Raw genomic sequence first — 21,912 nt, 5'->3', positions numbered from 1 at the left:
TAGTACTGTCCTTCAAGTCCCCTAAATGTATTAAAAAACAACCTTGTAAAGTTTCAGGAAAGCTAAAATCAAAACAGCACGCTCGATCAAAGCAAAGGTCTTCTGTTTTCTATCACTTTTAAAAGCAACTTCATGCAAAAAGACGCTGAACTGAAAAACTGGAACATAGAAACAATCTCAGTGCATTGGATACTGATGGCGCAGCTTCAGGACATGTAGTTTTCTGCTGCTGTTAGTCAGTAAGCGAGTTAACTCCACAGCAGACACTGAGACTCCACTCTCAGTTACTTATTCATTTAAAGGCAGAGAAAAACCCAATGAGACAATAAAACTTACTCCGTCTCTGTCAAGGAGTTTCTCAACTCTTAGGTCAGGTCAGTGAAAGTTTACCTTCCCAAGTCTGTACCTGAAAATAAGGTTGATATTTTTTCCCCCTCAGAAGAATATTGTCTGTTCTTATTAGAGTCACTGATACAATCGTACAAGCTGCAGCTTCGGTGCACACGGGCTGCTCGCCCGATTACACTTTCTTTCCTTTTTTAGAGCATGTTGCTGGATAATGCAGCCAGTGAGCAATTCTGCTGCACTGTGGCAGAGGCCCACTGCAGGCCAAGAGACCTCGCTGTGTGTGAAGGTTCAGAATGTGTCACTTTGCGGAAGCGAAGGACTCTGGGATGGAGAGACTGCAACAGAAAGGAAAATGAGAGTTAAGGAGGCGAGGGAAGGAGTGCAGGGAGGTTTAGAGGTTTGTGTAAAGGAGCGTCAGCAAGAGAAAGAGGAAAATAAGCGATAAGAGTGAGCGATAGTTGGACTGAGAGGAGTTATTGAAAAGACTAATAATAGAGATTATCATCATGATCTGGTCTTACTGTTTGAGATGCCTAACAAGCAACAGTACCGCAGCAAGCCTTTGTAAACACCATCTAATTCATTATGGCAGCATTTCATTATGAATGTAAACAAACAAGACCAAGGTCAGGACAAACAGCCTTCAACCTGATATCCTTTGTTAGCGCTGGCATTAGTCAAGAACAAGATGAGTTCTTGTAAATCCTGTTGATGTCTGTCTAGTCGCTTTCAATAAAGCCTGCTAGTTCTGCTGCAGATAGTTATTGGCACTGGTTTTGTTTTGTTTGTGGCAGGTGTCCAGGTTGCTTTATAGAAAGTCACGGTGATGTTTCAAAGTCTTGTCATTCAAGGTTAAAGCAAATCCCAAGTTTGAAATTTTGGTTTCAAGTCGGAATGCAACTGTGTGGTTTCTTCAATTTAAAACGTGGGGAAAAGCAAATAGCAACATTTCCACGATGACACAGTGTCTTCCTCTTCTTCTCCTCCTCCTTCTTTCAGCTGTGTCCTTTAGGGGTCGCCACAGCAGATAGCCTGCCTCCCGATTATCTGTCTTCTATCACACCAACCCTCTGCATGTCCTCCTTCACTACATCCATGAACCTCGTCTGTGGTCTTTCTCTGTTCCATCTGCCTGGCAGCTCCATCTTCAATAACCTTTATCCAATACATTCATTGTCCCTCCTCTGCACATCCAAACCACTTCAACCTTTTCTCTCTAACGTTGTCTCTAAACAGCTCAACCTGAGCTGCCCCTCTAATGTACTCAGGTGACTGAGTACTCTTAAAGATGGTTTGTCACCCCCAATTTGAGGCACTGGTGTGGTCAAAATGCTAAAATCAATCTTGTTTTGCTTTTTTTCAGGGGTTTTTTAGGCTCAAGAGGCAAATTTTTGTTAAACTATCAGCTGGGTCTTGCAAAATCATTTAGCAAACTACATCCACAGACTGTATGGATGCAATGCACCAGTGCCTCTTTTCCTCCAGTACCTACTTGGCTCAGCTCCACCTGACTCTACTTGGTTTCAGTCGTTTTCCATTACAGTAGAGTATCACCTCAATGTGGATGGAATCGTTACAGCAAAGCAGCCAGAAAGTCCCGTAAAATCATTTGTATGGGACATAAACACAACACAATGTGGCGATGGTGTACCTGATGCTCGCTCAATGGCCTTGTGTCACACTCTGAGTAAAGAAGAGAGACAAAGAAAGGCTGTGGACACTCTGGACACTCACAGTGTTGGTTTTGATGCCATTTCCCTTGTTGCTGGGTTTCAAAAATCGTGCATTTGATTCTCATGAATGAGTCACTTCTATGACTCATCCAGTGACATCACTTCCTGGCCAACTGGTGGGATGCAGTCTGTTTACATCACATTTTTGGCTTGACTCACCTCAGCTGGCCAATTAGGTACTAAAAGTACCTGGGTAGCAGGTACTGTCACCAAATGGAAAACCCTAAAAACCTAGTCGAGTAGTGGAAAAAAGGCACAAGAAACCTACTTATTGCTGAACCGTAACACTAAATTAAAACACAAGAAAAGCCTATACATATCTAGCCATAACAACACAAACATCGAGAGGTCCAGTAGACACAAAACAGTTCCCACACAGCTCTCTTCAAGGGGAAATTAACTAAAGAGACCTCTGGAGCCAGACTGAAGTAGTTATCAGAGGAAATGCAATTTTTGGCACCTCCACATTGGCTTCATTTCTCTCAGGGCTTAAAATCTCTCGTCTGCATAACCTGATGTTTTCGAAAGAGATGTTTGACATTTAACGTGAGGAATGTCTGAAACCCCCATGTGGCCGTATGTGAGCTTTCCATGTGTGCAACGAGATAAACATGGGCCTTTTTTAAGGGGTTTTTAGCAGCTTTTCTAGCTTTAATCCATTATGATTCACAGATAGATGCTTCATAGACACTCTGGGATGATACATGTGAAGTACAGCATCAAGATATGCAAACACGGGCAGATATTGATGCGGTGAAGTAGCATTTCGTTTCAAGGTGTGGGTACCACGTAATTACAGCATATTTCATGATTAAATATTCAGTCATTGCTGCTGGGAGAGCTGATATGGATATGCATCAGACGACAGGAAAAAGCCCAATATGCTCCGTAGCAAACATGAAAAGATGTGTTCAATCTCAACAATAGAAATATGACTGAAAACACAGACTCCTGTGGGGAGGCCATTCTAGTGTGTATTAACAGCTTCAGCAGTCCGTATGTGGCACCATCAAGAAAGATGCAAGCCGCCTTTGTCTGCGGTTTCCTGATGTGGCACAGGACTACAGGAAAAAGTAAAGAATGAAAGTAAATCCAAATGACAGCATGCAAAAAAGGAACAGCGAAATGAATTCCTCTGGCCTAGCTGTGTGGCAATCACAGCAACCGCAAATGGCTCGCAAGGGGTCTTTGATGACTGTTTTTATGAAGTCAGAGGGGAAGTTATATGCATAGAAAATGGGCTGGAAGAATTGTAGAGATGCACGCTTAAGAGAAACAGACTGCTAAAGCCGTAGCCATTTGCTTGAACCAACTATTGCATCTATTGAAATTCACAAAATGTGGGTAACAAAGGCGATAATGGGAGTTACGTCACATAAGATTGCTGGCTCGGTGAGGCGTGCTGGACAAACGGCAAAAACGCCATTGGAACGTAACACACAACACTGATAAAAGCACAAACACAGCATTTGTACTATTATAGACTGGACCTACAACAAATAAATGAATAAATGGTGCTAAGGGGGGCCATTTAAGACACATTTTGCATGTCAAAATAAGATACCTTCCATAGCACATTTGAAATATAAGGCTATGCAAGGTGTTTTCCAAGTCCTCTAAATTATCTGAAATACCTTCATTCTTCAAACAACCCCATAAGCATGCCATTTGTATTCAGCTTTGGTAGAAATGGAATTGGTCTACAGTGATGTACTCCGGCAGCAACGACAGCAGCCACCCGTGCGAGTGTTAATGCTCCCATTAAACATTTGTTGTGAAGTTGTGGGCTCGTTTGCTACTGCTTCTTGCATGATATAAGCGCTGCAATATTGTAAATGAGCCTTGGTTCCTTTACTAGGTCCGCATTCTTCACAGAGGTCTCGATTCCAAAACCCTCAATCTCCAGCTGGTGCCGTGTCAAGCGTCATATTTTTAAGGTTTGCAGGCAACAGTTTAGTTTTTCATAGCCTGCTGGATCCTTTCTGCTGACACAATTTTTGATAACACTGACACAAGGGCAATTGGCCTGAACACCTTACAATTCTTGATTGAGTGCAGGTGACCATATCACAGTACTTTAGTCACAGGTATTTGGAGGAAAAGTACACAGGTGTGAAGGAGTTTCTTGGAAATATAATAACAACTGTTCAACTCTAACCATCATTTTGGGCCATGAGTAGCAGCCCAAATGACTCCCACAGACTGTCCAAAAACATCATTATCTACCTGGAAGTACAAGAAATATTTGGAGCAAAAAATGTTTCTGTGTTCTTAACTCAAAGACAAATTAAGCCTTTGTCTCGGACCTGTTGTGAAAAATGGGTTCAGATGGGTCTGACACGTACATGACAAACCTTAGTGGATCAATTTGCACTTGAAAGCTTCTTTTTGTAAGGTACACGTCTGCTGTGTAACTGAGCCAGAGCACCTAATTGGGCCAAAACAGGCAACTACCCGTAAAATAACAGCATAGCAGAAATGGAGGCTGGACAGCTTTTTAGTTTCTAATGTGTGAGACTGCAGGGTACCATGCACTTTGGATAATGAGTCTTCATGTAATCATGTACAAAAATAAGATATTTTCAAAATAGATTTTTCTCCACTGAATATTTTCCTGCTCTATTCTTTTTTTTTTTTCCCATAGGGTTTAGTTTAGAACAGAAAAGACAGCAACGAGGTGTTAAATTACTCCCTTCAAACATACTATTATATGTAACGTTCAATTCTTCTCAGCTTGCGTCAATGCAGAAAAAACTTTAAACCAAAGGAAAACTGCTGTTATCCACATCTTAGATCTTATTTTTGTGGACACCATTATACATTTTCCAGACTCTTTGTACTGTAAACGCTCATAGCAATTAAACAGATTAAGTACAAGTTAATCTATTTAACCTAATCCATTTAATTAAACGTCCATACTATAGATTGCACTAGCCGCTGTAGCACTCAGATCTGGCACATCAGAGAAATTGTGGTTTTGCAGTAGCAAATTATAGACGTTAACATGCATTTATTCTCGTGCTTACCCTGTCTTACTGAGTTGTGGTGTTTTTGTTCCATTATGTTCACAGTTCAGTTGAGCAGTTTGTGTTTAATTTACCTTCATGTGAAAGAGCATGAGCGGTGGTGGCTGCTGTTGTAGTATAAAGAGTGCAGTGAAAGTTTCAGCTGTAATGTTTATGCATCATGACATAATAAAAAAAAAATCATCTGGTCCTTAGCAGGTCTTTAAATGATTTAGATAAACTTCTGATGAACCACAACACATCATATTTTGCTGTGCCACTACCATCACCCTTACAGCTTCTATAGGAATTAAAATTTGAAGTAACAGCTTGATTAGCTGTTGTTTCAGCAAGTGAAAGCACCTCAAAGTTTGTGCACTTTGGTCTTGAGGTTTCAGATGTGTGTTAAACACTATCCCACAACTTCCCAAGAGTGGCTCCCAGAAACTTTACCCCAAGGTTAGATCATGCAATCAGACTCTACAGGCCTCATTCAGCATGTTAAATTTTAAAGTTTTAAATGGTAAAATTAGAAGCATGATTTCTATCATGTCCTAAAATGACACTTTCTTTTTTTTATACAACTATACAGAAGAAACAACAATGTGCTTCTCATTGGAAAAGAGCAAAATCTTTGAAGCCTGTCTGGCTGAAGTTTCATAAAGGGAACGACAAAACCCTGAAATACACTCGTCACGGCTATGATTTGTTCTGGGTCTGCAGTGGCGGCAGGAGATGATCGCATCCATTCAAAACAGAGGTTGAGTCTCCACCAGATGTACCACAACACATCCCAGAAGTGGATCTCTGTGCACCTTAAAATAGCAACGGGTCTAATTTTCACAAAAGCTGCACAGAGCAGGTAAAGAAGGCCCTTTTCAAAGCACACTCTACTTCTGATATGCTACCGGTGTAATTTGAAACCACACAAAGGATGCAGGAAAAATGGATGAATATGTTCTTTTGACCTACCAATTATAAAAGGATGGATTTGTGTGAATAGTGGGAACACTGTAAAATTGCTATAATGACACAACACAGCAAAATATAGACACACAGATACGTTCTAAACAACCAAAACATGTGTGAGCAACAATATAGAGCGTACAAAGAAACTATTCCTATCTATTGAATACTGTGATGTCTCCAACATTGCATGTTATCTGTTTTAGGGTGGACTTGAGGCTCACCTGCGGTCGGGCAGAATGGGGACCCTCCAGCCTTTGATGAAGCTCAGATTGTTGTCAGAAAGTTCAACCTGCAGGGGAAGTTTGGGAACCCAGACGGTCAGCTCCAGCGGCGCGCTCAGGTGCTCATAGCTGAAGATGACCCTGGCATTCATGGAGCCCCGCGTCTCCTTCCCATTGACGAACACGTAGTCACAATTCATGGACACCTGGGACAGATCACGGTCAGAAGTCAGAGACTATCTATATGTTAATGGTCACGTCGGTGGCAGAGAGTCTAAGCGATGTGTGATGATAAACAGCTCGGTATGGATGCAGGTGTCACTGCCACAATTCATGCTTGAGCATTTCAAGGTTGATGCCTCCAGCAGAGCAAATACACAGCTGTGCATTTGACTGTGATGTGAAAGTTCATCTCACATCTTTGCTTTCATTTTTCTCAAAGTGTTTTGTCCAAGCAAAATGACAAGAAAAACAGGTTTGACTTGCGGTATACACACAGCTTTAACTTTGAGGATTTGATTTAAAGATACCTTTCACTGCTTATAACCTTTAACCTAATACCATGAGTAGATGAAATTGTTTTTAGGAGATCTTTGGAGGAAATGACAGGCTTAACAGTCAATTTCCAGATGATGGATTTTCAGGATTATCCAGGAACTGCCTTATATTAAAGAAATAGTTCTAATGAAAACTCTTTAGTGAGTCTGTGGATTATGAATATCGCAATAAAACCCCCATTTCTCACAAGATATGTGACGACTGACATTTTTAAACATGATATTTTAATGCTTTAACTCTATTGCAGATAGATATCACAAAATCCTCACTGACTAGACGGTGTTGGGGTTACAAAAGAAACTGTTTTGTCACAGTGCACAGAACAGTGTTTCTATTCAGAGGCTCAAGAGTTTGCAAATCTTCACCCCATCTAACCAGGCATCAGCAGATTTTGCCATGCTTGTGCTGTGTTCACACTACTTGGGCAAAAGGTGACGGGTTATGAAGCTTTTCCAGTGGAAACCTGCTATGTGAAGCAACAACCTGACACTTGTCGCTGTGTGATGCTCGAAAAGCTTTTTTCATTGCTGCAATAATGGGGTGAAGCATCAACCATCACATGCTTCAGTGTTCTCACATATAACACACATAAAGAGCCCAGGGATGATTGGAGAGGGTAGTTGCGTCAGCGTAGGTGGCCGTGCTCGGCTTGCTCCTTTTTGTATGTTTTTACAAGCAGTGTCAATATAGCACGAGGCAGAAGTATGAAACCAATCAATCAAAATCAGCGGTAACTTTAGCGTGACGTTTACATTTTCGGATTTTCGGTGTCTGAAGCTTTTTAAGTATCCATTCGTTTGTCTTAGTTTTACTGGCCGAGAATCTTGTAAAATAAACTACAGGAACACTAAAAAACTGCAACTGTGTAACAGCCATGCAGCTTCTAATGAACTTTTTAAAATATATGTATAAACAATGACCAGAATGTTTAAAATGTTGGTACGCAGCAGACCAGACGAGAGCTTCTTAGATTACATCAGACTGAAGCTCTGCAGTTTCCGATCCCGACGGCACATCGCTGTGGACAAGTGTTGTAAACAAAATGCTTTTCTCTAATCTAATTTGCATCTTTCATGCAGTCATATTAGTGCTTCTAAGTAACCCAGCGCTAAGCGCGCTCAGTGCAAATCGTGCATTCGAGCCACGTCCCAACCCCGCCACCTCTCTTGCCCATTCCCATCGTAATGATCTATGAACAATTATACAGACACACAATATGCCAAGAAAAGCTTTTAGGCAAGCACATTATTTATATAATAAGAGTGCTGACAGCAATGTGACATTTTACATGAACTTTAGTTCATAACACCTTTGGGCACATAGATAAATATATTCACACATTTCAGCTTTCACGAGACACTCTTATTATGGGATATCATTTGTGGCGCAGCAATGACACCGAGTATGAATTCAATATGTGGACACTTCTAAATTTAAGTCTTTGCAAATGCCATTTTTAACTTGAAACCATTCTTTAGGTTTTCTGTCCAGTCAAAAATCTCCCGCTCCATTTGAATTATCATAAATACTTGTCCGCTTCGAACACTAAATTATTAACTGCAATGGATCTGGAGGGCTTTGCTTTTGGGCTTCCACTGAAGATTTATCTAGAGTTGGGAGGTAGCTGGCATTGTAATCAGAGGATCTAATCTCCCGCAAATGGAGGTCGGGCTGGCCAGTCTTCTCAGGGCTGGGGATTCATCATAACTGGGAGGAGGTCTGGGTAATATAATTCCCCACATGCAGACAGGCCAGAGATGGAGGAGGGGTGGGTGCTGGAAGGACTTCTTAAGATGACAGTCTTTCCCTCTGGTTCAGTTAATGCAATTTTGCAGGTTCTGACCTTATGGACTACCACCGAATTCATGTTATTGCCCTGTCTGTTGATGTGTAGCCTTATCTGGATGAACTGAGTTACCGAAAAAAAGAAAAAAAAGAAGTAAGTCAACACAATAACCGCGGCCACCTTTGATTAATCACAGCATGGCTTTCTTCGTGTAGCGTTGAGAATATCTGCCTGACACGTATTCCGTTATACCCTCGAGTCACGGACAGACAAACGGCCACACGCGCACACAAACACGCTCGAGCTGCAGCACTGCTTCAGCTCCTGCAGCTATTGCTGCTGATAAACTTGGCTGGCTAATTGCAAGTCAAAAGCTGTTAGCAACTCTGGGTATCAGTGGCCCTGTGGGGGCTTGCTGAGGAGGGCTTTCACACACTGAGCCACCACATGCCGTCACAGCGCTGCTAATGCGCTGTGGCATCTTCCATGGTGCCAGCAGATTGCCTGGGTGGAGACAGATCATCGGGACAAGTGCAAGTGCTGCATTTGGTCGTGCGCTGGTCACGAGAGCGCGCACAGAGACCGACTGCGTCAATACAGGCGAAGACACCTACGATCCTTTCATGCTTTTATTCCATAACATTAACTAAATTAATATACCTAACTGTTCCACTATAGGCAGCGGCATCTGCCCTTGGGGTGAGCAATGCTCTAATGCCACTGTAATGTGACAGCTCCCCCGGGGGTCACTAATGTTGCAAAGTCCTCTGTTCACCCACATTCTGCGTTGACAGCAGTTTAAAACATTTGTTTAGGAAATCCATTGTGAAACTTGAGCCATAATTTTGATGCATCTCAGGCATTCAGACATCTAATGTAGATTTACTGCCATTACGGCATCAGCCCATTATTTACATGGGACCCTGTCAAGGGGTACTTTAGCTATTTAGCACTGAACTGCCACAAATTTGGAGGGAGAAGAGAGACACAAAGCAGCAGAGGTCTGCGGTACCAAGACTTTTAAGCCTTGGTGGTTAAAAATCTGAATTCTGCCTCTCTCGTAACGCAGCTCGACTGCATTTTTCACTCCCCCAGCCTCATAGATACCACAAACATTTTAGCACCCATTTGTAACACAAGCTTCGCATTGAAATGTATTAATGTCCAGCTAAAAGCAACAATAACGTGATCCTCACTGCAGTTATTTGATCTGATTTGTAAAATCTCCTCTGAAGCCACAGAAAATGCTCACAAACATTCACAGTCTGAGGAGCAACGAGTGAAAGAACCTCTGGTGGCCCGGCTGACGAGTGCAGACTGATTAAACCTGATTTTAGTCTGAGATGGTCATGGGTGCTGATTATTAGTGGGTATAACATAAAGACACAAAGATTTGAAAATGTTATTGTGATTGCAGCACCTGCAGCCACACAACTGTGAAGTTGTGAACCCCCATGCATACGTTTTTGTTTTTTTTTCGATAAATGTATTTTACTTGTTAAAATATATTAGTTGTATTTGTAGCACGCACAGCTAGCTAGCTGCAGAATGGGTCGTACCAAATGCAGCTCTCTCGTGGGGGGTAGATTAGTTCAATTATTTATCTTAAATGTTGTATATTTTCTTTGACTTGCAAGTTACCTATTTGCTTAGTCTTGTGTTGATTATTATTAATTTGACGTGACTATTAAACTAAGTGTTGGTTGTGCTTCTTTGCTGTTCGTATTTGCATTCCCCTGTTCTGATCAGCCAATTATTAAAGTCGCCTCCTTTTCTTGTGTTAAATCAGTTTTATTTTGTTTAACAGTTGGTTCAGAGCTATCTTAAGTTATTAATCAGGCATTTTTTTCTTAAACCTCCTGTATTGTTAGTTAATTTTGTATATTTTTGCATTTTTGGGTAAATAAAACTCACCCCCCACCCCTAATTAGCTCAGTATTGAACATGGCATTAGTGAGAGCAACAACATGTAATTATGTTTAAAAAATAGCAACAGTATCAACATCAATCTCAAACTTTTTTATGTTTACTCATTATGACAAAGGGGGTGAGAACACCTTTTGTCCAGAGTTAAAAGCTTGATATTTTCAGTGAACATTTTTGTTTTGATTTAGCCATATCTCATATGTATTCTGTAGTAGGCAAACATCTACTATCCCGGGCTTACTTACGTTTTGCACTTTTACAGACTATGTAATGTAACATCTTGGTTTAAGTCAATTCTGACAAGTTTGTTAAGTTAACATGTTCTTTATTTAAACTGTTAATTTGTCTAGCTTGAACTCACCTTACCTACCTGTGCTCCAGGATCAAAAGGAGGAAATGTAGCTTCACTTCCTGTATTTATAGTTTCCTGGTTAGTCTGAGGTCACAGGAAGAGACCAGGTGAAGAAGGGGGAGAATCCTTGTAATTTAATAAAGTTGATTTTAGAGTGTGTTTATGTAGAAATTGATTTATTGTTGTAATATGTATCGATTACACTGTAGATTTTTATTGCTAGGGAAGAGTAGCAGTATACGTTTGAGTAGGGAAATGTTTGTCTTACCTATGTAATGGAGTAGTATAGGGGTGAGATTGTTTGGTTAAGTGGACTATTTAAGCTGATGAACGCAGGTGTTCGAGGAGGAAGGATCAGGTCAGTGTAGCTGTGTGCATGTGACCTTAATTTCCGTTGATTTAAGTTCAGTTATGTTTATTTGAACTGATTAATAATGGAGTTGAGTTTCTTATTTATTTTTGTAAATATTGCTTGGTCACAAAAATGATGAATAAATCACTCGCTACACTGGACAGCATCTGTCTCCTGCCCTTCTTTAGCTGCTTAGGTCAAGTCCTATCACACTCATTATTTGATGGATGGACAGATCAACAGATATTTTGGTTTTAGAAAGGTTGCAGTCCCCCCTCGACTTTTATGTTGGTGGTGCTCAAAAAATGCAAGCTTCAATTAAACCACGCAACTTCTGATTTGATTGAAGTTTATCAGACAAAGACACACATAGCAAAGAATGAGTTGCTCTGGTTGGGAAATGTTGCCGTCCTGAAGACCTTCACACATTTCTCCTGTGTGGATTGCATTTTCAAAAAGAAACCCCAATCACGCCAGGTTTTATTTTGAAATTTAAATGTTCACTAAATGACTCCACAGGACTTTCTGCCAAATTGAGGTTCCGTTTAGGAATAATGCATGTATTAAATTAGCACCGAAATCAAATTTGACATATGGCTAGGATTACTGGAATTGTGTCTTGTAGCTGCAATGAAGTTTGTCTCTGTGTGATGAATGTTTCCTGGCTTCAAGAGCAGTGCAAACACTGAGTTCATTTAGCTCTGTTAGCTAAATGAGCCAGTCCCCATTATCCTGTTGTTGGCAGGATTGATGGTGTTGAGTGTGAAAATGATCTGTTGTTCTGGAAACTTTGGGGCCTTTTGTTTGGATGTAATAAAATATCCACATTCTTTTTTTAATATATTTTTCATAATGCAAGAAGTAATGAGCAAACATGGACTTCTTAATATAGAAGAACTCAACTCTAGTCATCCAAGTAGTTTGGTTTTATTTGCAGAGGTTTTGAGGCAGAATACATCACAGAAATTTTTGCCTGCATATCAAATCAGACGAGTCTTCACTTCAGCCTCGCAACACTGAAAAGTTACTTTCATCTGAATTGTACAGTGTAGGCAGAACTTTTAAAATGCACCCTGCATATCTTAAAAAAAATACAAAAAAAAATACTGTTTCCAAAAACCTTGTGCTCCTGCCATGAATTGTAAGACATTTAAATCCAGAGCAATTCATAATCTGCCAGTCTGTCTCCACTTTACTGTTTTTAAGCCTTCTAACAGAGGATGGAACCTGACTGCAGGCATTTGGTTCTACTCAGCCATAAGAGCATTAGTGAGGTCGACCTGCGGTCAGCAAACTTGCTCACAGCCAGCGTTCAGTTCCCAGAGGTCTCGCTTGGGGTGGAGGTCACGGCTCTGTGCAGGTCGGTCAGTTTTAGCCACATTAAACTTGGACAAGCATTACATTACTGACCTGAATTTGTACACAGGTACATCATCACATAGATAATTCCCCAAGTGGAAAGCACTTTTTTTTTTGGTGAAAAATATCGTTACAGGATGAGCCTTAATGAGCGCTAAGAAGCTCAACCAAAAACAAGGACCACAACATCTCCTTAAGAGCCAAATCCCACCAAGTTGTTAAAACAAACTCCAACCTGAGCTGCAAGGATGTTCACGCGCACAGCAGAAAGGGCAAGCGGTGATTTCTGATTTTATAAGCCTTTTTCTTGTCCTTTGGAAGCTAAATTTGTACTAAAGGTAAGTACATCAGACTAATATGGAAGTGAAGCTGGGAGGATGGTACGCTATATAGCGTGAGATATGACGTGTAGGCTCAAGGTCTTATCTGTGGCCTCAGACGGGGAATACGAGTCACAACGGCACAGGAATGGATGGTCGGTGAGTGGCTGTCAAATACTCCTCAGACCTCCTAACAGACTCCCTTAACCCCTTTTCCTTTATTTTGTCCCACCTTGTCTCACTAAGGTGCCTGAATAATTACTCCTGCAGCTGCACATGCGCACAAATACAACTGTGCACATGCAGGTTGGCTTATCTGCCACAGGCTCTTGATGCTCGCTGCACCTTAGTTACTGCCAAAGAGTTAAGAAATAAAAGTGTCTGTAAAGAAAAATGACAGCCTCTCACCTATTTTTACCCTCAAGCTGGAAAAAAAACGACAACAGCCTGAGGGGTTGGCAAATATCCAAATGAGCGTTTGCCTGAAAATAAAGGCTCATTCGGAGACATCGTCTCGGAAATAACTTTAGTTTAACTGCTGTTTCAGTTGCAGTCTTAAGTCAGGAGGCTATGGGGGCTGTGACGAACCTTTGGACAGAACTAGAATGTCTGAAGTAAAAGAAGAAAATGTGATTAGAAAAGATTGGCATTACTTTTGGCACGAGATTAATGTGTGCGGTATTAAAAACAACAACAGCACAATGGAGTGTTGGACCTTTATCAGGCTCAGCGTGAGTCTCTTATTTCTGCTTTCCGCGGCTCGTTTTATTGAACTGTCATGACTCGTGCGTTTCCTGGGCTTGAAGGGCTCGTTTTAAATTAGCCTCGAACGTTCAATGGCAGGATCACTGAAGCAAGCCCACTCAATATCACATGGCCCAGCGCCTTGTCTTTAAAGGATAATGAAAAATGATAAATGACAAGCTGAGGCCAGTCGTCCCCAAGCAACACCTGTTCTTTTCTAGTGACAGTACAATACAAAACAATGCACCGCCACTGGAGCCCCTCCCACCTTTAAGGAACAAGTCGCTACTGGAAAGCCGTAAATTAATCCATTCTCCCTCAAGCATCCAAGCCATTAATTGGGACCAATTTATTTACAAGATAGCATGGAACGTGTGAGGTGGCTAACATTAGTTAGTCCGGTATATCAGAGTGAAAATATATTGGACAGATACGGGTCTGTTAAAAAGAACAGATACCGACCAGTCCCAGCTGATGTGATAAAAGCCGGCGTCTGATTCTGCTTCATGGCCTCAGTCTGTAAAATCCGTAATCAAACCTGCCTCACTTGACCTTCAGGAGCTGCTAAAGTGCTGCAAAGGATTTCATTAGTCTGAATGGATATGATAGTTTTACTATTCAATGAACAAAAGACACTTCTGCACAGAATGGATTCTTGAAATAGAAGGAAATTAATGCGGTCATATTTAAAGGGGACGTGTTACGGAGATTTCCAGCTTCGTACTTTTTATTCTTGATTCTACCTGAGCAGCTTCATGTGATTCACGGTTCACAGTAATCCTTTTTTTGGATGTTCATGAGGCTGTTAGAAACAAGCTGTTTTAGCAAACTTTTGGTTGACTGACTGGGGAACATTACTTTGCTGCAACATGGCCTGAAAAGCACCGTCACATAATTACCGTATTTTCCGCACTATAAGGCGCACTTAAAATCCTTATAATCCGGTACACCTTATGTATGAATTCTGGATTTTATGTGGTACACGGCGCTCAAAATTCTGTCAAAAAATGTTTTAGTACGACTTTGGTAGGCTACGAAGCCGCACCGCTTGATGGATTGTCGGAGCATTACAGCTACCGTAGTCAGGAGCTTTGCGAAGTAATCTGGGTCCAAAACTCCGTCCGCTTCAGATCCCAAAGTCAAACGAACACTGCGACATCACTGAGAGTTAAAAACTATCTAAATTCTTGCATCTTCAATAAAATGATCAGTGTTGCTGCTTTACCAGGTATAACAATTATGTTTAACACCCAGGCATCCATGAAAACAGAATTCATTAAATTTAACAAAGTTAGAAATTAGCAGGAAGTTAGCTTGCTAGCTTCCACCTAAACATGTTCTGACTGAGAGATTTCTGAAAAAATTTAAATGTACAGCTCTGCTATCACTTCCAACATAAATGAAGACAGAAAACTAAACAGCAGTGACTTTTGTAGGGTTACTGAAGTTGGGCTAGCTGGTATATAATGATGTGCTACATGATCGCTAGCAACACAGCTATGTTAGCATAACATAAACAGTGAAGCTGGAGGATGAACGCTAATGCTTGTTTCGCTTAATGGGCGTTATAATTCGGTGTGCCTTATGTATGAAAACAGACCCGTTCATCAACAGTGTGCCTTATAATCCGGTGCATCTTATGGTCCGAAAAATACGGTAGCAGATAACTACGTCAACCTCATATTGCATCTCAACACACCAACAGGAAATAACTTTCCTTTGAGGAAAGAAAAGATGAGCTTTCGGGTTAACGTGTGATCACAAAGCCATTAAAAAAAAAAATGCAGAAGAGTATTACACATGTACTGTATATATATATATATATGTGTACACACACACACAGTGCCACAGAACAATAATCCAGACAGTTAAAGCTTATTACACTGCGACCTGCTGCTCACTGATGGCTGTTTCCCTCCAAGTCTAGTGTATTTACACGAGGCTGTAACTGCTTTCTAATCGTCACACAACCTTTAAATAAGGTGTAGCCGTAGGTGAAGCAGTTGAAATATCTCTGCGCTGCTATTTGTGTATTGCATGTTTGTATTGATGAGAAACCTTACTTGACAACCTTACTTGGCAGGGACACACGAGGACATGGCTCACAGTGAAAACTAAAACTAAGGCAAACGATTTTATTTTAATTAAAAATGTTAGTTTGTTTTCCCTTTTTACATAAATAGTTTTTTATACACACGGATGGACAAAAGACTTTCCGAATGGGGTTGATTGTATTTGATTCATCTCATTTGTCCCTCATAACATGAGACTTTTGTGCCCTCGGGGACTGCTTTATTGCGTACTGAGATATTTTTGAGTTAGCACATTCAGTCCTCTCTAATCTTTCTTTCCCTTTTCTTCTAAATTCACACAACCTCTTTGTTGGTTTCATTTATTAAAACTACATTCATAATTATTAGTACAACTTCATTAAAAGTTGCATATGGGACCACATCCAAGCTGAACTGTTTGCACCGTTGTGTATCTGCGTGGAAAAAAACCCACATTATTTACTTCCACGAAGGTCACGTCTCCCCTTGCACCATCACTTTGATCAACGGTGCAAAACGGCACCGCAACACTTCACTGCTCTGCCTATACAATTATGCAATCTGCCTATAGAGCAATCTATTACGACTGTAACTGAGTGGAGAAAATAACAACTGTGTAATCAAAGCCTCTAATGTGCTCTGCAAGTTGCTGTGATCCCAATTTAATTTATTTAATCAACAAACGAGACTTGATATTGCACTCGCAGCTTGGATTCCCGCGTGAGATTGCTCTGCATCCCGGGACGTTGTTTATTATTTTCCTTTAGTCATCACATTTAAGAGAACAAGAAGAGATGATGGGCTTTGTACTTCAGCACATCAGATAAGCCGATCTCAATGAATGAAGTGTTTCCCACACATGCTGTAGGTGTGGCGATACCATACAAAGAACATAATGAATAAACTAAGAATCAAATCAATACTTCATACTGAGCAGCCGAAAATGAAGCTTCCTCGTGATGTTGCGACTGCAGTGACATGGAAGCATCTTTCGGATAGAGGAGATCACTTTTAACCTACCTTAACAATGTCTTCATTTGAGGACTTGCACTGCACGAAAGCCGAGACGTCAGTGACTGCCCCGTTCATCTCAATCGAGACCATTTTGACAGGAATGGCCACAGTGCGTCCGGTCAGAATGGCCGTGTTGATAATCTCGGTGTCCTACGGAGACAAAAAATAGACATGGCATTCACGAAACAGTGAGAGGCAGAGAGTGATTTTCCTTGATATTTCATCAGTATTACTCATGTCCACATTTAAAGCCATTACCATCAGGGCTCCTGTGCCTACTAGGTGATACTCTCAGTGGCGGAGCAGAACTCATTACTCTATACTGAGACGTCTTTCATTGGATTTCATCAACTGACATTTTTATTTCTGCACACTTTTCTTCCAAATGGGGATGAAATGGACAGAAAAGTAATAACCACCTCTTTCCCCCCCCCAATTCTGTAGAACCTCAAGTAAAAAATTCAGACAAACAAGACATTTACTGTACTGATGCACTGTGACGGACCTAACCTTTATGCAATTCTAGCTGGAACACACAAGTCTAAGGCACACTTGGATGCGTCACTGAAATCCTAATTATTCTGGAAAAAGCGAGAGAAAGTGCTGCTGTCAGTGTGAGATTTCAGAGCAATGTGTTAAAATAGCTTTTAATGGGAGGACGTATGACAGAAAAGCTCATTTATTCAGGCCTAATGCATCCATTTTTGTTCATTCGTTGTCCATTCAACAGGCTACATGATTATTCTAGTTTGAATCAACAGCCATGCGGGTAAAGGAGAGAAAGTATAGGGTAATTAGAATTTGAATCAGCATAGGGCGCGAAGGGAAATGTACTGACAATGTCTCAGTTGCCCATATTATCAAAAATCTGTCAACCGTAGTCGAACTGCTGGGATGGTGTTTGATTTGGTCATAAACAACAAATACACAAAGACAAAAAATAGGAAAATGATACATGAAAGAAATCTTTAATGTTTCCTTTCTTTGACTGATACAGCTGCAAATCTGTGCCATGATTCCATAGGTTTTATTCAGCTGCCTCTTCTCTGGTGCACACAGGAAAAATGTAGAAAGCAGAAAGGGAAAGGAGTGGGCGGCTTTATATTAAGGCATTTCTTTCACACACGTTGGACACTCTTATTCAAGTTTAGAAGTGTTGTTGCTAGTTTGCTGTCTAATTAGTTAACGTCTCTCTTGTTTTCATGCACCCTCAAAAAAATGAACATAAGTGCTAGAGAAAAAAACCCCAAACATCATCCCAGAACATGAGCAGAAATCTCGCTGGAACACATGTGAGCACACAAGCAGTTCTTAAATTAATCATAAAATGAATTCATGCCTTAGATAGGCGCAACCAGAGATAAAATCAGTCTGCTATCAGACAGAATTGTCAACTCATTACACTCTGACTCGCAGATCTAGACCAAGGCAAACACAAAAGAGGACAGAAGTAAGAATTAAAAGGAAGTCATTCCTGTGTGTCTGCTGGCTCATTTTTAATCAAAACCGAAAATGTTTGAAATTAATACAACTCGCGACAGCCTCACTGTCACTTTTTATGGGGCATGATTTTTTTTTGTCTTCTTTTACATTAGTAAGGACATTTCCACTTTAAATCAGAGCAGAAACAGTACAAATCTGTGCATAAAAATATACCCGATAACTTTCATTTCCTGAGGGAAGACCAGAGCCCCCTGCATAATACCAGCCCGCTCAAAAATAGTGGAAATGGGCGTTAATTTGCATTTACTGTTAACAAATTTCATCTTTAGAATTTGTGCTTCATTTGGATGAGAGCTTGACTAGTATTCACAGCGTCCTTATTTGGGTTTCAGACTAACAAATAAACTTCTGCAGTCTTGACTATTGACAGCTAAGACTGCAAAAGAGCAAGGTACTTTAGTCTCTACGAAATAGGATTTGCAAGCGCATATATATATAGTATCATTTCTTTAACAGTGAGCGTTTCCATCAAAGTTCAATCATGAATCATTGATGTAGCAAAAAAAGAACAAGTACAGAACTTTCAAGAACTTTCTTGACTAGAGTTAGAAAACAGAGTAACTTCACTGAGTGCTACCTGATAGAAAACCCTTTTGCTTTTTGCCAATTTTATTAACCAAAAAAGAGAAACTGCCAAACGACCGGCATTGCTCTGAGAGAAACTGCTTTGTTAATGCCAGAGGACAGGGGAGAATGGCCAGCAGCAGTAACTCCAATTACCACTCCTTACATCCAAGGTATGCAGAGGAGCACCTCTGAATGCACAAAATGTCTTAGTCGATGGACTAGAGTAGCAGAAGACCACACTGTGTACAGCTCCTGTCAGCTAAAACACGAAACTGAGGCTACATTTACATCACCTCACCAAACTTGGACAATATAAGATTATCTTGGAGCACTTTGAGCCCCTGATGTTCAGGTTATATAAGCATCATACACCACAGCCTACCCAAATTTGCTGCAGACCAAGTTCATCCCTTTATACCTACAGCACACTCAACCCATGTCACATAGCTCAAATCATCATTGGCTGCCCTTCAAAAACAGAAGGTTTGAACAGCCAGTGGGTGAGATGTAGCTCACAGAGATAACCATATTAAAGATATGCCTTCACTATAGCATCATAACAGATTCATGAGTGGAGCTTAAAGAAAAGCTTTTATTTCTGTTCTTTTATATTTAAAGAAAAGTCTATTAGGTCCTCTTTGACCTCTATTATAAATCTATATTAGTTTCTTGCTAGTACCTTATTCCTTGTATCTGTATTATCCACATGCATTTATATCCTTTTAAAATGATCTGAACCATTAGGGGAACAGCATGCTTTTTAGCAGTTGTATTAACCAAAAATATGTTCTCATCCCAGTAAAACCCCATGATTAAACAATCTATTTCAAAGACCCTTTGTTTGGAATAATAAAAAAAAATGTGTTCAACAAATTCTAGCATTAGAACTGATTTGTTTTTGTTATTGAAGTTAAGGCATCAGGCAGGAAAAGCAGCCTTTTTTTATTAGCTTAGAGTGTGGGGCCAATTTATGGGAAGCAAAGCACACCAGACCACCTTGGATAACTGACTGGACTCTAGGGGACAATCCTAATTGAAAGACATCCTCCCTAAGCTCTCCTTGCTGTTCCAGCATCTGGTAAATATTACAAAACACGAGACACTTTACCAGTAAATGTGTGCTGCAATGGGATCTCTAATTATACTTACCTAAATTCAAGAGAGAACAACGATCAGTCATCAGTTTGCTCGGCTATCGTTTCACTTATTTATCAAGTTCTTCAGGAAGCAGTGAAACCGTTTTTTAAATACACCACGGCAAACATTAAAAATGCTGTTGTCATCTTACTGAACACAAGTGGATTAGTTTTGTGACTTTAAAAGCACAAAACTACAACTCAAACTGGCGCACCCGACATCATTAGGCCCAGGTAAAAAAATATCAACTGGGCTAAAGAGGATATCTCTAAAAACGTCATCCGAGAACTGTAGCTCTGCCTGTATCAAATCAAGACCACGTGCTGCTTGTGAGGGGCAACCTTACTTTTAAAGTTTGAAATAATATGGCGCCCGGTTATTTAAACGAACTCCTCAACATGTATGACCCCAAAAGAGCACCGAGATTGTCTCTTAGCACAACCAAGGTCTCGATTGAAGCGTAGAGGAGAGCAGGCCTTCGCAGTAGCAGCACCCAGACTCTGGAATAATCTGCCAGATTAGATTCCTACTTCAGAGTCTATTCAGTCTTTTAAATCACGTCTTAAAACTCACTTTTTAATTTGGCTTTTAATTCGAGTTCAGTATGAGAACCATCAGGCATGTTTTATTTATTTTTTTAAATTGTTAATTCATTGTCTTCTCATTTATCTGTATTTGTTTCTAATTTATCTATATTTGTTTCTCTGGTGTTTTTTCTTGTTTTTAACTGATTGTGAAGCACTTTGGTCAACTGTACAAATAAATTTTGAATTGAATTGAACCAACCAGAAGACAGATCTGGCATCATGCAACTTTGAATCATGCATATCTATTCCAGTAGAATCCAACAATAAGATTGTCAACTTGGAAATAAGCATAACAGGTCCCCTGTTAGTGAACGTTTCCCAATTTAACCAAATAAATCAAGAAAAATAACCTTTTTTTTAAAAAAAAAAGAATTCTGTAATATTTAGTTTTACAATTTTATAACTTTATAAAATGTGTTCTGTTTGAGACGATTGTGTGTTTATGTGTGTGTATGTAATGTCAGTTTCCTCTAAGTTGTGATTACAGACGTTGTACAACCCATTTCTACACATCTTAGTTGCAAATGCCCAGAGAGGTCTGGGTTTGTGGAATAATGAGGCGAGTTTACTTTGCGTGTGAGTCCACAAAAAATGCTCAACTATTACCATCTCTAGCTGCCTTTGAATAATGTAAGCAAATACTTTTTGCCAGATGTGTGTCTTTATAAATGCACAAGCGTATACATTTGAAAATAACACATGACTTGAAGCTCTAGAGTTTGTGCAACACAAAACATCATTTTTTATTTAACATCTGGTCGATGCTGTGGCAGAGAGCAGCTAATGGAAGAGGGAATCTGGCATAACTGTTACTCCCTCCTCTGCATCGTCCTGCCAGTTCTCGCTCTTAAAAAAAAAGTCATGTGAAAGAGGGCTTTAGTGGTTTGGTGTTAATAGCGGCTCAAAATGTGCAATAAGCCCCGGGGTTGATTTAACCTTACCACCCTGGAATTGTTTCACTTTTGACACTTTAAATTCACCAGTAATTCCTCCCCCTTCCTCCTCTCATCGGCAGCGGGTGAGCTGTAGTTAGCACACAACCCGGGGACGTCCACCTCTCTGTGAGACGCTCTTCTTCATTCTTCGTCCTTGCTGTTCTCGCTCCTCGTTCGCTGTTCGTGACTCCACTCTAGACATTCATCTCTGTCGCTTTGTGACACAAGAAGCATCATTTTTGTATTTTAGGGACAGAACCGCCTCCCGCCTCTGTATATCCACAGTTTCACAAAGAGCCGATTTGTTCTACAGGCTATAAGTGGGTGTTTGCCACCAGCTGAAAAGTGCTAGTGGATCTGCATCTGTGGCGAAGCTTAAAATGAGTACAGGAAAATGAAGAAGATGAAGAAAGATGTGCAATATCAGAGTCAGACTCTTGTTATA

General features: G+C 40.4%; 1 protein-coding gene across 2 annotated transcripts in view; it reads right to left on the bottom strand.

Moving 5' to 3' along the window:
• The window catches only part of tmem132e (transmembrane protein 132E), a 410,466-nt gene that overhangs the window by 30,682 nt on the left and 357,872 nt on the right, over positions 1–21,912 (bottom strand). For both annotated transcript variants that reach the window (XM_005916013.3, XM_005916012.3), the window contains exons 5-6: positions 16,745–16,888; positions 6,277–6,482 (exon numbers count right to left, since the gene is read on the bottom strand). In XM_005916013.3, the coding sequence (XP_005916075.1) occupies positions 6,277–6,482; positions 16,745–16,888 (350 nt within the window). The remainder of the gene's footprint in view (positions 1–6,276; positions 6,483–16,744; positions 16,889–21,912) is intronic.

This window comes from Haplochromis burtoni, unplaced genomic scaffold (genome assembly GCF_018398535.1).
Source record: "Haplochromis burtoni strain Fernald_Lab_line unplaced genomic scaffold, NCSU_Asbu1 Contig_17, whole genome shotgun sequence".
Taxonomy (NCBI): Eukaryota; Metazoa; Chordata; class Actinopteri; order Cichliformes; family Cichlidae; genus Haplochromis; species Haplochromis burtoni.
Note: the sequence above shows the minus strand (reverse complement) of the source record. Positions and strands in the feature narration are given on the sequence as shown.